General features: G+C 39.2%; 1 protein-coding gene across 5 annotated transcripts in view; it reads left to right on the top strand.

Annotated features, from left to right (window-relative positions):
• Ecpas (Ecm29 proteasome adaptor and scaffold) overlaps positions 1–16786 on the top strand; it is a 125867-nt gene that overhangs the window by 44208 nt on the left and 64873 nt on the right. For all 5 annotated transcript variants that reach the window (XM_052176548.1, XM_052176549.1, XM_052176552.1 and 2 more), the window contains 3 exons: positions 1471–1610; positions 12281–12362; positions 15222–15341. In XM_052176548.1, coding sequence (XP_052032508.1) covers positions 1471–1610; positions 12281–12362; positions 15222–15341 — 342 coding nt within the window. The remainder of the gene's footprint in view (positions 1–1470; positions 1611–12280; positions 12363–15221; positions 15342–16786) is intronic.

Below are 16786 nucleotides of genomic sequence, written 5' to 3'. Positions count from 1 at the left end.
TACCTAGCATGCATAAAGCCATGATTGAGTCCTGGCACTTCATGACTAAGACATGGTGGTGCATGTTTGTTATCCAGCACTCAGGAGGCCAAGGCAAGGAAATTCAAGGTGTTCAAAGTCATTCTTAGCTACATAGTTCATTTGAGACCCCGATTCAAAAAAAAGAAAAAGAAAAAGAAAAGAAAAGGAACCCCCCCCCCAAAAAACAACAAAACCTAAAAGAATGCTCAGTGATAGAGTGTCTGGCAGGCAGGCCTAGGGTCCTGAGTTCAATCCATAGCACCTCCAGGAAACACTGTAGTAATCTGCCTCCTGTCTGTCTGTCTCTCTCTCTTTCTTTGTATGTGAACAGTTTTATATAATACATTTTTATTTGCCACATAATAGTCTTTTTTCTACATAGTCTTTGAAGATTAAAATCTGTCCTTTTACTGCTTTTGTAGAATTTAATTATGTTTTAACCTGTCTTTTATTGACAAGACTCTTGCCATTTTTAGTTTTTAGTATACTCTTACGTATTATATATTGACTATTATAACCCCTTTGCAGTTTACATTAATGACTCCTCCACCTTTCAAACTGTATCTTTTATTATAATTAAGTTATGCTGAGAAGACCTTTTTGTCATCAGCTACACTTTTTACTTGCATTCTTTTTCATTTAATTTTTTAAAGTTTCTTTCTCATTTAATAACTATATTTTATCATTACTGATTCATACATCTGAGAATTATTATGTAGATGGGTTTTAAAGTAAGGATAAAGTTTTACTTTTCAGGTGTATTTGACCCAGAATGATTGGCAGTAAAGAGCTCTTTCACATTTTGGGAAGTTCTTAAAAATCTCTTGTGCTTTGTTGAGCATGTTAGATTAAACACTGCACTTGGATTGACTAAAGAGGGTTTGAAATCATGTTCTTTATTTTTAGTTTTAAAATAGAGGACAAGAATATATATATGTTAATAGTAGAGTAAAACTGTGAAATGTGAGTTGCTCAATTTTTTTCTCACGAGCATCCATCAAACACTTTGTAATGTATCACCTCTCACCGGAGGATGCAGACAGATGTTCTGTCCTCATCTGTCTGGGAAGGTCATGTGACCTAGTAGGGAGGAGACTCTTGTCATTTTGATGCCAGAGACTTGTCTTTGAAGCCTTATCATTTTTTGCCTTATCATTTTGAAGCCTTCATCATTTGTTGTATAGTTTTAATGAGCCTTACCTCAGTTTATTCATCTAAAATAATGTCTGTAATGTCTGTAAAAATATCTACCTCATAGATTGTGAGGGTTAAATGAAATTGTGAATAGTTATGATATTCAGTGTAGTGTCTGGCACATTATAAACCTAAGTAGGAGCTCTGCTGTTGAGTTAATCCATGGCTTACAACCATGCTATGTTAAACAGTAGTTTTAGTGAGTGCTCTATGTCTCCCTGACCCTTCTTTCTCCTTCCCTTCACTTATCTACAGTGCAAATTGGGTATAGTGAAATTTATTGAAGCTGAACAGGTGCCTGAACTTGAAGCTGTTCTCCACCTGGTGATTGCTTCTAGTGACACACGCCATAGTGTGGCGACGGCAGCAGACCTGGAGTTGAAAAGCAAGCAGAGGTAATTATTTTCTTGTTAGCTTTCAAAATCAAAAGGCCAGACAGAATTCTTAAACCTTTGTGGGTTTATGAAATGGCGTATTCAGCTTAGGAAACTGGTACACATTCTGAGTTGTGAGTTAATAAAGTTTACCACAGAGCAAAATTTCATGTCCCCCGCCCCTCAATAAAAGTTGAAAATGTATTTCAAAGCAGAAATAAAATTTTCCGCTAGGCAAATAAACTGAAAGTTAATGTTGAAAATGATAGACCCAAGAAATAATTAACTTTTGATATTTCTTCTGTCTCAAACCAGTTAAGATCATTTTAAATAATGAATGCATATGTATTATGGTTGTTATAGTAAAAATCAGGTTTATGGAAAGAATTGCTGAGTAAAATTTAAGTCTACATTGAAAAGAGATGCAAATCATAAATAGAGAAATACTCTGTGTATGAAATAAAAAATCAATGGGAGATGAGTAGTTTGTACCTATGGTTAAATACAGATATATAGCTATTGGTAAATCGATTGAAATTTCTGCAGAAGTACAGTATCTAGTGTCCTATTTGAGCAGTGAGTCATTAAAAACATTATATATATATTTGTGTATATATACATACATATAGACACATACATACACAGTAAATCTTGGAATTCATGTTCTAACATTTTTATTTTTATTTATTTTTATTTTTTATTTTATTTTATTTTTTTTATTCGATATAATTTATTTACATTTCAAATGATTTCCCCTTTTCTAGCCCCCCCACTCCCCGAAAGTCCCGCAAGCCCCCTTCTCTTCCCCTGTCCTCCCACCCACCCCTTCCCACTTCCCCGTTCTGGTTTTGCTGAATACTGTTTCACCGAGTCTTTCCAGAACCAGGGGCCACTCCTCCTTTCTTCTTGTACCTCATTTGATGTGTGGATTATGTTTTGGGTATTCCGTTCTAACATTTTTAAAAGAAGAAAAATATATTTAGAAATGTTATAACTTAAGTCACTATATCATGCCCTATAGTTACTAAAAAATAACACTTAAATACCTCATGTCACATAATTCAGCACTTGAGAGATAGGAGCAGGAAGATATTAGTTCAAAGTTAGCTTTTGCTGCATAGTGAGATATTCTATATATATTTAAAATTTAAATCCCGAGGTTTTAGTAACTGGTGTATCTTGAGATGGTCTTGTTATGTAGCATAGACTGTCCTTGGGCTTTTTGCCCTTGTGTCTCTGCCTACTGAGGATTACGGGTGTGTGGTTCCAGGTCCAGAAGGTGGATTGCATATAGTTTGTTAAAATCACCTCTTATAAGACATAGAAATAGTGAAAATGCCATAAAACTTGATAACTGTTGTATGTATTTTACTTGCTTCCTCTAAGAAGAAAGTGCAAGGAAGTATAATAAAATAAGGAAATTAAATGAATGAACCTTAGTCTGTTCTGTTGGTGTTTGGGTGGAAAATGGTAGCGACTGGGAGCAGCTTCCATTAGAGAGCATATGAGCTGGCATATATAGCAGGGCTTCTTAGACTTTTTTGTTTTTTTGGATTTGGGTTTTTTGAGACAGGGTTTCTCTATATAGCCCTGGCTGTCCTGCAACTCACTCTGTAGACCAGGCTGGCTTCGAACTCAGAAATCTGCTTGCCTCTGCCTCCCATAGTGCTGGGATTACAGGTGTGTGCCACCACCGTCCTGCAGATTTTTTTAAGTGATCCTGTTGTTTGTGATCCTTTTTGAGAATTTTTTTTATGTGACTGTGAATATATATGAAATAGATTTGGAGAACAACATTTGCTGGTAATAAATCAAACTTATTTTAAAACAAGTTTTGTTATATATACCGTTTTTTCATTTATTTATGAGGAAATCAAATTTTTATTAAGATGGATAGGCTTGTTTGAATTTACACATAGAATTAAATTTTGGCTGAATATTTGATACTTTTAAGACAGAACATCTTTAATGTACTTTAGGGTTGGCTGCTATTTTGGTTTTATAATGGTTACTGCTAAGAACTCTTGCTTTATCTACTCAGCACAAAATGGCAGAAGGAAGTTTAAGGCATCTAGAAATTATTGGAAATTCCTAATCCTATGCCAAAACTCTTGGAATGATTTTTTTGTTAAATTTAAGTCAGCAACTCAGGAAATTTTCATCAAATATTCTAACATGATACAATTCAAAGATAGACTCATTTGAGATTTGCATACTGAGGAATGATGGTAGGAAAATATAGAAGTTTTATTTTCTGTGTTTAACCCAGTTTCTATAAGAGATGGAGTGTACATGAGGAACAGTGATGTTTATAACCCATGCTAGTCTTTAATAGGTTGCAGTCAGATTTGTATAGTGTGGACTGATACAAAATTCCCTGCAGTCTCCATGTAAGTACTCAGAACCAGGGCTGCAGGGAAGACGCGTGGTGCAGCACTCGGCAGCATGGCCACAGACACTGGATTCAGGACACTGGATTTTGAGTAAAGTTTTGGTTGTTCCATGTTTAGAAACTTTACTACTCAAAATTTCTTTCAAGTCTCAATTTTTTCTTATTGCTTATAACTTAGAGTAATTCTGGTATCATTTTTTATTCCTGTTATTTTTTTTTATTCGATATAATTTATTTACATTTCAAATGATTTCCCCTTTTCTAGCCCCCCCCCCCACTCCCCGAAAGTCCCGTAAGCCCCCTTCTCTTCCCCTATCCTCCCTCCCACCCCTTCCCAGTTCCCCGTTCTGGTTTTGCCAAATACTGTTTCACTGAGTCTTTCCAGAACCAGGGACCACTCCTGCTTTCTTCTTGTATCTCATTTGATGTGTGGATTATGTTTTGGGTATTCCAGTTTTCTAGGTTAATAACCACTTATTAGTGAGTGCATACCATGATTCACCTTTTGAGTCTGGGTTACCTCACTTAGTATGATGTTCTTTAGCTCCATCCATTTGCCTAAGAATTTCATGAATTCATTGTTTCTAATGGCTGAATAGTACTCCATTGTGTAGATATACCACATTTTCTGTATCCACTCTTCTGTTGAGGGATACCTGGGTTCTTTCCAGCATCTGGCAATTATAAATAGGGCTGCTATGAACATAGTAGAGCATGTATCCTTATTACATGGTGGGGAATCCTCTGGGTATATGCCCAGGAGTGGTATAGCAGGATCTTCTGGAAGTGAGGTGCCCAGTTTTCGGAGGAACCGCCAGACTGCTTTCCAGAGTGGTTGTACCAATTTGCAACCCCACCAGCAGTGGAGGAGTGTTCCTCTTTCTCCGCACCCTCTCCAACACCTGCTGTCTCCTGAATTTTTAATCTTAGCCATTCTGACTGGTGTAAGATGAAATCTTAGGGTTGTTTTGATTTGCATTTCCCTAATGACTAATGAAGTTGAGCATTTTTTAAGATGCTTCTCCGCCATCCGAAGTTCTTCAGGTGAGAATTCTTTGTTTAACTCTGTACCCCATTTTTTAATAGGGTTGTTCGGTTTTCTGGAGTCTAACTTCTTGAGTTCTTTATATATATTGGATATTAGCCCTCTATCTGATGTAGGATTGGTGAAGATCTTTTCCCAATTTGTTGGTTGCCGATCTGTCCTCTTGATGGTGTCCTTTGCCTTACAGAAACTCTGTAACCTTATGAGGTCCCATTTGTCAATTCTTTCTCTTAGAGCATACACTATTGGTGTTCTGTTCAGAAACTTTCTCCCTGTACCGATGTCCTCAAGGGTCTTCCCCAGTTTCTTTTCTATTAGCTTCAGAGTGTCTGGCTTTATGTGGAGGTCCTTGATCCATTTGGATTTGAGCTTAGTACAAGGAGACAAGGATGGATCAATTCGCATTCTTCTGCATGCTGACCTCCAGTTGAACCAGCACCATTTGTTGAAAAGGCTATCTTTTTTCCATTGGATGTTTTCAGCCTCTTTGTCGAGGATCAAGTGGCCATAGGTGTGTGGGTTCATTTCTGGATCTTCAATCCTGTTCCATTGATCCTCCTGCCTGTCACTGTACCAATACCATGCAGTTTTTAACACTATTGCTCTGTAGTATTGCTTGAGGTCAGGGATACTGATTCCCCCAGATTTTCTTTTGTTGCTGAGAATAGTTTTAGCTATCCTGGGTTTTTTGTTGTTCCAGATGAATTTGATAATTGCTCTTTCTAACTCTGTGAAGAATTGAGTTGGGATTTTGATGGGTATTGCATTGAATCTGTATAGTGCTTTAGGCAAAATGGCCATTTTAACTATATTGATTCTACCGATCCATGAGCATGGGAGGTTTTCCCATTTTTTGAGGTCTTCTTCCATTTCCTTCTTCAGAGTCTTGAAGTTCTTGTCATACAGATCTTTCGCATGTTTGGTAAGAGTCACCCCAAGATACTTTATACTGTTTGTGGCTATTGTGAAGGGGGTCATTTCCCTAATTTCTTTCTCAGCCTGCTTATCCTTTGAGTATAGGAAGGCCACTGATTTGCTTGAGTTGATTTTATAACCTGCCACTTTTATAACCTGAAGTTGTTTATCAGCTGTAGGAGTTCTCTAGTGGAGTTTTTTGGGTCACTTAGGTAGACTATCATGTCGTCTGCAAATAATGATAGTTTGACTTCCTCCTTTCCAATTTGTATCCCTTTGACCTCCTTATGTTGTCGAATTGCCCGAGCTAGTACCTCAAGTACAATATTGAAAAGATAAGGAGAAAGGGGGCAGCCTTGTCTGGTCCCTGATTTCAGTGGGATTGCTTCAAGTTTCTCTCCATTTAGTTTGATGCTGGCTACCGGTTTGCTGTATATTGCTTTTACCATGTTTAGGTATGGGCCTTGAATTCCTGTTCTCTCCAAGACTTTAAGCATGAAAGGATGCTGAATTTTGTCAAATGCTTTTTCAGCATCCAATGAAATGACCATGTGGTTTTGTTCTTTGAGTTTGTTTATGTAGTGGATTGTATTGATGGATTTCCGTATATTGAACCAACCCTGCATTCCCGGGATAAAGTCTACTTGATCATGGTGGATGATCGTTTTGATGTGTTCTTGGATTCGGTTGGCAAGAATTTTATTGAGTATTTTTGCATCGATGTTCATAAGGGAAATTGGTCTGAAGTTCTCTTTCTTTGTTGGATCTTTGTGTGGCTTTGGTATCAGCGTAATTGTGGCTTCGTAGAAGGAATTGGGTAGTGTTCCTTCTGTTTCTATTTTGTGGAATAGTTTGAAGAGTATTGGTGTTAACTCTTCTTTGAAGGTCTGGTAGAATTCTGCACTGAAACCATCTGGTCCTGTGCTTTTTTTGGTTGGAAGACTTTCTATGACTCCTTCTATTTCTTTAGGCTTTATGGGACTGTTCAGATGGTCTAGTTGGTCCTGATTTAATTTTGGTATTTGGTATCTGTCAAGGAAATTGTCCATTTCCTCCAGATTCTCCAGTTGTGTTGAGTACAGGCTCTTGTAGTAGGATCTGATGATTTTTTGGATTTCCTCAGTTTCCGTTGTTATGTCTCCCTTTTCATTTCTAAGTTTGTTAATTTGGATACTTTCTCTGTGCCCTTTGGTCAGTCTGGCTAAGGGTTTATCTATCTTGTTGATTTTCTCAAAGAACCAGCTCCTGGTTTTGTTGATTTTTTGTATGGTTCTCTTTCTTTCTACTTGATTGATTTCGGCCCTGAGTTTGATGATTTCCTGCCTTCTACTCCTCCTGGGTGAAATAGCTTCTTTTTGTTCTAGGGCTTTCAGGTGTGTCATTAAGTTGGTAATGTATGCTCTCTCCATTTTCTTTTTGGAGGCACTCAGGGCTATGAGTTTTCCTCTTAGCACTGCTTTCATTGTGTCCCATAGATTTGGGTATGTTGTGTTTTCATTTTCATTGTGTTCTAAAAAGTCTTTAATTTCTTTCTTTATTTCTTCCTTGACCAAGGTATCATTGAGTAGAGTATTGTTCAATTTCCACGTGTATGTGGGTTTTCTGTTGTTTCTGTTGCTATTGAAGACCACTTTTATTCCATAGTGATCAGATAGGAGGCATGGGATTAGTTCTATCTTCTTATATTTGTTGAGGTCTGTCTTGTGACCAATTATATGGTCGATTTTGGAGAAGGTACCATGAGGTGCTGAAAAAAAGGTATATTCTTTTGTTTTAGGATAGAATGTTCTATATATATCAGTTAAATCTAATTGGTCCAAAGCTTCAATTAGTTTCATTGTGTCCTTGTTTAGTTTCTGTTTTCCTGATCGGTCCATTGAGGAAAGTGCAGTGTTGAAGTCACCCACAATTATTGTGTTAGGTGCAATGTGTGCTTTGAGTTTTAATAAAGTTTCTTTTATGAAAGAGGGTGCCCTTGCATTTGGAGCATAGATGTTCAGGATTGAGAGTTCTTCTTGTTGTATTTTTCCTTTGACCAGCAAGAAGTGTCCCTCAGAGTCTCTTTTGATGACTTTGGGTTGAAAGTCAATTTTATCTGATATTAAAATGGCTACTCCAGCTTGTTTCCTGAGACCATTTGCTTGTAAAATTGTCTTCCAGCCTTTTACTTTAAGGTAGTGTTTGTCTTTGACCCTGAGGTGTGTTTCCTGTAAGCAGCAAAATGTAGGGTCCTGTTTACGTATCCAGTCAGTTAGTCTGTGTCTTTTTATTGGGGCATTGAGTCCATTGATGTTAAGAGATATTAAGGAATAGTGATTGTTACTTCCTATCATTTTTGACGTTATTTTTTAAATTTGATTGCTTAACTTCTTTTGGCTTTGATGAAAGGTTACTATCTTGCTTTTTTCAGGGTGAAGTTTCCCTCCTTGTATTGGTGTTGTCCTCCTATTATCCTTTTTAGGGCTGGGTTTGTGGATAGATATTGGGTGAACTTGGTTTTGTCGTGAAATATCTTAGTTTCTCCATCTATGGTGATTGAGAGTTTTGCTGGATATAGTAGTTTTGGTTGGCATTTGTGTTCTCTTAGAGTCTGCATGAGATCTGCCCAGGATCTTCTAGCCTTCATAGTCTCAGGTGAAAAGTCTGCTGTGATTCTGATAGGTCTTCCTTTATATGTTACTTGGCCTTTTTCTCTTACTGCCTTTAATATTCTTTCTTTGTTTAGAACATTTGGTGTTTTGATTATTATGTGACGGGAAGTATTTCTGTTCTGGTCCAGTCTGTTTGGAGTTCTGTAGGCTTCTTGTATATTCATGGGCATCTCTCTCTTTAGGTTAGGGAAGTTTTCTTCCATAATTTTATTGAAGATATTTGCTGGCCCTTTAAGTTGTAAATCTTCACTCTCATCTATGCCTATAATCCTTAGGTTTGGTCTTCTCATTGTGTCCTGGATTTCCTGGATATTTTGGGTTACAAGCTTTTTGCATTTTGCATTTTCTTTAACTGTTGAGTCCATGGTTTCTATGGAATCTTCAGCATCTGAGATTCTTTCTTCTATTTCTTTTATTCTGTTGTTGATATTTGCATCTCTGTCCCCTGATTTCTTCCCAAGGCTTTCTATCTCCAAAGTTGTCTCCTTTTGAGTTTTCTTAGTTGTTTCTACTTCTGATTTTAGATCCTGGATGGTTTTGCTTAGCTCCTTCACTTGCTTGTTTGTGCTTTCCTGTAATTCTTTAAGAGATTTTTGTGTTTTTTCTTTCATGACCTCAGCCTGTTGACCAAAGTTCTCCTGTATTTCTTTAAGAGATTTTTGTGTTTCGTCTTTCATGACCTCAGCCTGTTGACCAAAGTTCTCCTGTATTTCTTTAAGTGTTTTTTGCATTTCCTCCTTGTTGGCTTTTGTATTCTCCTGGCTTTCTTTCAATGATTTTTGTGTTTCCCTTGCAAGGGCTTCTAACTTTTGATCCATTTTCTCCTGAATGTCCTTCATGTGTTCCTGTACCAGCATCATGACCAGTGATTTTAAATCCAAATCTTGTTTTACTGGTGTGATGGGGTATCCAGGACTTGCTGGTAGAGGAGAATTGTGTTCAGATGTTGCCATATTGCCTTGATTTCTGTTAGTGACGTTCCTGCGTTTGCCTTTTGCCATCTAGCTCTCACTGGTGTTACTTGGTCTTGTCAGTGCTGGACTCACCAGTGCAAGCTGCCCCTTCCCCGTTGGCCTCTGGTGCACAGCTTACACTCTGCACTGCCTGTAGACAGGGTGCTGTTGTCCAGGCTGTTCAGATCCCGAAGCAGGCACCTGAAGGCTCCCGCTGGGGCCCGCAGGATTTATTGGAGCACACCGACTTCTCCCAGCTGGCCGCCCGGAAGCCCCCACTAGCCTCTTGAGGGACCTGGAGATGTGGTGTGGCCACCCAGTCTGATCTGAAGCGGAGAGAGTTGACCTGAGGGCTTCTGCCTGAGGCCTTGCCCCAGATTGTGTCTGTGGGCCAGATGGAACCCGTGTGCACCCCCAGGGAGCTCCGAAGGTGTATGTTGCTGTGACCTCCCCTGTGTTCCGCTCACTCCGCTGGGCAGCCGATTTCCCCAACCGGGCTGGCGCACACTAGGTTAGCCTTGTCGCCCGGGCCCCGAGTCCAGTCAAAAGCCTGGGAGGCCAAGGTCCGAGCAAAGTTCCCCTAGGGCTATGACTGTTATTTGGGTCTGCCAGGTGACCCGGATGGCGGGTGTGCGTGTCCGCGCTCCCCGAAAGCACCGGGAGAGTCTGTTGTGCTAATAACCTCCTGGGCGGGTTGACACACAGATGGCCCACCAAGCCGCCCAGTTCTTGGGGTCAGTCCTGTGCCTTTTGGGGCCTAGACCCCCGTTTTGTTAGCCTCAGGCTACGCTTGTTAGCAGTCTTTGCCCTCCCGAGCACTCTGGGTCCTGTAGGCAAAATGGCGGCGCGTGCCCCGGCCAGGGCAAAAAAAAACTCCTGGCTGGGTTGGCGCCCTGATGGCCACTCGAACAGCCCAGGGCCTGGGTGCAGGCCAACGCCCGTCAGGCTCAGACCCCTGCGGTGTTGGGCCTAGGATTATGTTTATGTACCTCAGTCTGACCGATCTCTGGAGCCCGGAATCAAGATGGAGGTGAGTCTCTCCTGACTGGCGGGAAGCTGAGTTCTGAAGTGGCTTCCGTGCAGCGAAAGGCTCCGCAGAACCGCAGTTGCTTGCCGCCCGGCTGGTCAGCGAAGGTCAGTGGTCGTGGGCGCAGGGCCTAACTGGACCCTGTGTCGCCTTGGTTCCACCGCTGATGGCCCTTCAGCTGGACCAGCTACTGCTACTGCCGCCGCCACCGCCGCCGCCCAATTCTGGTATCATTTAAGGGAATGAATTTTGGAGTGTTAAAAAAGTTTTACCTTCAAAATTGTAAAGTTTGAACTGGCCTTATTCTTTATACCACATTGCAGATTTTGTTGTTGGAAGCCCAAATGTAATTCTTAAGTATATTATATAATTTTGCTTTTAGGATAAAAAATGTATATACCACAAACTTATGTTAAGATTATAAAATTCTGTGAGAACACATAGGTAACCATTTTGTGGAAGGGAAAAGAAAAAAGCTCAAAGTCTCTCTACAGGTATTGTTTCTGTTGTCCTTTTTCTATCTCCTAGCTGTACTGTCAAGCTGTTAGAATCTGGAAAAAGATATCACCACAGTCATGGTTGTCATACTGTAGACTTAGTGCCAGGTGGTGGGTAGAAACACAGTCCTTTAATCCCGGCACTGGAGAGGCAGAGACAGGAGGATCTTTGGAAGTTTAAGGCCAGCCTGCTCTAGAAAGCAAGTCCAGGATAGCCAGAGCCACACAGAGAGACCCAATCTAAAAAAACAAATAAATAAAAAAAATTACCAACAACACCAACAAAAAAAAAAAAAAAAAACAAAAGTAAACCTTAAAAAAGAATGGTAAAGCAAAATAAGAGGAACAGTGAAATTTTTCTCAGTGGATGATGAAAGAGATGGATCAGAGAAGCAGCATAACACCATTTCACACAGAGACAGCGTAAGTGGAAAGCGGAACAGATGTTAAAAGTCAGAGAAGACAGCATGGGCCAACTTCAGCAGTCAGGTGAAATGAAAGATCTTCCTATTAGGCTTGTAAAATGAATGAGGCCCACTGTGGTGGTGATAGTGGTGGGATATTTACTTTTTATTCAGTCTCTATATCCCAACTCACCTTTTCTTTATAGAGTCCAGATAGGGGTGCATCTCTGTGACAAGTGGTGTTGTGACTTCTCAGATATGGATACTGAAGCTATTGGGTTAGGGATTGCATGATGTTAGGAATCAAATAACAAAATTGGGGAGAAATGCAATAGCTTCCAAGTTTCCAAGGGTGTGAGTATTTGAAGCATAAAACCAACAAACAAATGTTGTTTATCATTTTAAAATTCTGATTAGTTAAAAAGAAGCAACCACTGACCTAAGGGCTTTTGGAACAAGAGCAGTGTATGTCTGCTCTGCTGAGTTACTCCATGGTGTTGGCCCTGACCCACATGGTGTTTCCTGTAGGAACTTTGTCCAGTTCCTCCTACCCCCAACCTGTGGTGCCAAGTTGGGCCATTGCTGCAGTAATCTGTAGCAAGAAGGAAGAGCCAGATGAGTAATCTATAGTTTTTTAAGCTAAGTTTGACAGTAGTCACCTTCATTTCTTCTCTTTCATAGTATCAGTTGTCAATTCAATTTGTGTGTTTTTGACACTTTTCTTTGATGACAAATATTAGGGTTATTTTCTTAATCATTGAAATGGGAACAAAATTTTTTAACTATCTCTATTGAAATCTTCCATAGCTTAATTGACTGGAATAATCCTGCCATCATTAATAAGATGTACAAGGTATACCTTGGGGATATACCACTGAAAACAAAAGAGGTAAGTTGCTTTTAGTCTCATAGCATAAAAAGCATTGTGTTGACAGGAACTGTATTTATATTTCCCCTAATTTGTAAGCTGAATCCATATTTTTTGAATTAGTAGTTTTAATGTTTGCCTGTATGAATTAAATCCCGAAAGGTGAGGCTAATTCACATATCAAATGCTGCCCAAGAAGGAAGGAGAGGCCCCTGGTCCTGGAAAGGCTCAATGCAGCAGTGTGGGGGAATACCAGGACAGGGAAGCAGGAAGGGGTTGATTGGGGAACAGGGGGAATAAAGAGGGCTTATGGGACTTGTGGGGAGGGGGGATCCAGGAAAGGGGAAATCATTTGAAATGTAAATAAAGAAAAATTTGAATTATAAAAAAAAGGTGAGATAAAAAAAAAGGTGAGGTTAGTAGATCTGGTGATTTCAATGTAGATACATAAATAATGATAATACATCTTATAGGTAAGGGATCTACAAACTTTCTGCAATTATTTTGGGCATTTGACATTAAAGTCTCTGTGGCTATAACTACTTGGTTTCTATAACATGAAAGAAGCAATAGGCAGTTTATAATTGGATGGACATGGTTATACTTCAGTAAAAATGTGAATACTGATAACTTGAATCATATAATTTTCATGGACTACAAAATATTTCTTTTATTATTTCCATTTAATATAAAAGCAGTTTTTAAAGTCTCAGTCCTTGTTGAAATAAATGATGGACCACGTGTGGTCTATGAGCTATAGTTTACTATCTGGTGTAGACTCTAGAACAAAAGGTTGTTTCTGCAGCCTCAAAGTAAGATCATTGCTTAGGAAGGTCTTTTCACTGTGCCAGTCCAGACATCCAGTGCGGATTTGTGAACTTTGTTGCTTTCCTTTAAGATCCTAAGTGGGAGTTAATAGTTCTAGTTAGATTAAATTGAGTGTCTGTACACAAACAAATGTATTAGGAAGAGAGATTTGGCTAATCATTCAACTCCTCTCTGCCTCATATTCTTTGTGTAGAAAATACAAGAATTGGATAGTGTACAGTCTGTTGATCTCTTTGAGTCACAAAGAACTTTTTAGAGGCTCTGTAAAGGCAAGAGATTGTCAGTTTTTTAAGTTGATCTTTGCATTGATGTCATAGGAGTAATGGTGGGTATGTATTGTGTGGGCTCCTACCACATGTTAAAGCAAAGTCACGCCATATACTTATAGAGGAAGAAGAGAGGGAGAGGGGGAAGACGGGAGAGTAGGACACAACTGGAGGAGGGAGAGTGAGAGTCAGAAAGGGTGAGGGCAGAGTGCAGGGAGAGTAATTGTGTTTTACCTTAAGAACCTTCATGAAGCATTAGAAATTATTTACTTGAAGAATGGGTAATAGATGGGTATTTTGTGACTGGTATTTTGACAGACTTTTCTCTCAAAAGAAAAATGACATATCAATGAAAACTGAAGTGGCTTTTTCCTCCCTCCTTTTTGGAATGTTAAAAGTTGAGCTTACAAGGAAATATTAGAATTGTAGAAAATTTGAACTCACTGACTTAGTAACTTAGCAACATATTTCTTGAAGAGATTCCTGATGCAAGAAATATTTTAAAACATATGTATTGGGGGGCATTTTATATTGATATGTTTAACTCAGTAAAACAGTCCTTTCCAGATAATCAGTGAGTGATATTACAGAAGCATACAACCTAAGGACCCCATCCAAACTGTATGACAGATAGTGGGATTTTATTTAACGGCATCTATAGGAGCTTACCAATTTGGCTTAAACTCCAAATTATAATCAGACTTTTAGAAACCATTATTTCTTAAGCTTTGGTTTAGAATCAAAGATCTACAATTACTTTTTAAAAGGAATCATCCCTATTTTCTCACCATGTGTTTGTGCATGCTGGGATTTATCCCGTCAAGCAAAAACAGCTACCACGGCAATTTGAATACAGAGTATGGAAAGACCTACTTCTTTTCTAGATGCTTCCAAAAAAATATAAAATGATTCTGTTCTTCAGTGCATTTTTTAAAAGTTTGTCTTTTAGAAGAAAAATATTACTTATTAAAATATATTTATTAATGTTTCAGATTGTCTCAGGGCTTCTATTCCTGCACAAACATCATGACCAAGAAGCATGTTGGGGAGGAATGGGTTTTATTCAGTTTACTCATTCACATTGCTTTCATCACCAAAGGAAGTCAGGACTGGAAACTCAAGCAGGTCAGGATGTAGGAGCTGATCCAGAGGTCATGGAGAGATGTTACTTACTGGCTTGCTTCCCCTAGCTTGCTCAGCCTGCTCTCTTATAGAACCTAGGACTACCAGCCCAGGGATGGCACCACCCACAAGGGGCCCTCCCTGCTTGATCACTAATTGAGAAAATGCCCCACAGCTAGAACCCATGGAGGCACTTCCTCACCTGAAGCTCCTTTCTCTGTGACAACTCCAGCCTGTATCAAGTTGACACACAAAACCAGCCAGCTGTACAGATTTCTCAGTTTTAGTATTTAATGTAACAATTGCTAGTAGGTGATACTGATAAAACTAAGAGTTTTGGAATCTTCAGTAATTAAAGCAGTTTTTTTAAAAAAAATATTTATTTTATTTTATGTGATGATTATTTTACCTGTATGTATTGTGTACTTACCACGTGGGTGTCTGCTTCCCACAGAAGGCACTGAATTCCCTGAAACTGAAGTTATAGCTGTTTGTAAGCCACCATTTGGGCTCTGGGAATCAAGCCCAGTTCCTCTGCAAGAGTAACAAGTGCTTTTAAACTACTAGGCCTTCTTGCCAGGACCTAGGAATCTTCAGTATTCTTAAAGAGTAAAAGCCACAAATAATTTTAAAATGTTGTTATAACTAAACATGTTTTTCTCAGGGAGCGGTTCTAAAGCCAGAGCTGAAAAGAGACCCAGTCAGTACCAGAGTGAAGTTAAAGATTGTTCCTCATCTCCTGCGTTCTAGACAAGCTGCTGAAACGTTCCCAGCTAACATTCAGGTAATCTTTATTGCCTAGCAGGGAAAAATGGTTTGAACAAATAGCTTTACTTGCTGGAAACAAAAAAGGAATTAGTGGATATTTAGGAAGTAGGCTGGAAGTAGCCATCGGTTTTCATTTATAATGCTGCCATGAACATGAATGTTCAGGTATCTCTTTGGAACTTTGGTCTCAGTTCTTTTATGAATAAATTCTACTTCTAAATTGTTTGATTATATGGTAATTTTCAGGTTTTGAAGAGTTGCCATACTATGTTTCTTGTTGGCTGTATATGATTCAGCCTTTCTCCATATCCTTAGTAACACTTAGTTTTCATAGGGGCTCTCATAGGGAAATGGTAGCCTCCCTATGGGTATTATGCTGTGTTTCTGGGTAGTGTGTTTTTTTATTGTGTTCTTTCTCTTTCTCCCTCTCCTCTCCCTCCTCTCCCTCCCCCTTCTTTTCTCTCCTCTTTCCTTCTCCCTCCCCCTACTCTTCCCCTCTCCCTCTCCTCCCCAATACTCTCCCTTTCTAGTTTTGTTTTTCAGATGGGGGCTTGCTACTTTACTTAGACTGATTTCTAACTAAGAATTTCCTAGCGCTCACCAGAGTATAGCTCCTGCTAAGTCAACTACTCTCAAATAGTCTGCTATTATACTTCCAAAAATATTAAGGCAAGACTGTCTTGAAGATTTCTTTTAAAGGATACAAAATTAAGAGAGTAGGGAAGCCAAGTGTTGGCTTAAGCTATCCTTTCTGCCCATTCTCTAAAGCATAATCTTGAAGTGCCCAACTCCCTTCTCTCCGCTGGAATTTGGTCCACAGTCATTTGGCTAGCACAGGGTTTGTGCATGCTGTCATAACCACAGTGAGTTCATATGTGTAGCTTGCTGGGTTTATAGCTAGACACAATTAATGATTACATTACTTTTCCAGTAGCTTACACAATACTTTTTTACAAAAGCTGTCTGGTCAGGATGACCCTTGCAGGTCTATATAAGCTTGATCTTTTTTTTTTTTTTTTTTTTTTTTTGCCATGCTCTTGTTACTCAGATATGTGGTCTCTTCAATACGGTCTTATTGTCAAGTTCTGGAGGGCTATTAAGAGCAATGACAGTAGCCTATGGGACTTCTTTTGCTAATCTAATGGAAACAATTTCTCAGTGAGAGCCTGGAAACAATTTCTCAGTGAGAGCCTTTCTTTCCAGCCAAGCTTATAACCAAGATTAGCTATCATACTATGTGGTGGTTTGAATGAGAATGGCCCCCTCGGCTCATATATAATGAGTGTTTGATCTTTAATTGGTGAAACTGTTTTGGAAAGTATTAAGAAGTGTAATCTTGTTGGAGGAGATATGTCACTCTGGGGTGGGCTTTGTGATTTCATAAGCCCATACTGGGCCCAATCAGTCAGTCAGTTTCTCCTTCCCTCTCCTTCTTCTCTTTCTCCCTCTCCTTCCTACTCC

Source organism: Apodemus sylvaticus, chromosome 3, assembly GCF_947179515.1.
Source record: "Apodemus sylvaticus chromosome 3, mApoSyl1.1, whole genome shotgun sequence".
NCBI classification, from domain to species: Eukaryota; Metazoa; Chordata; class Mammalia; order Rodentia; family Muridae; genus Apodemus; species Apodemus sylvaticus.
Note: the sequence above shows the minus strand (reverse complement) of the source record. Positions and strands in the feature narration are given on the sequence as shown.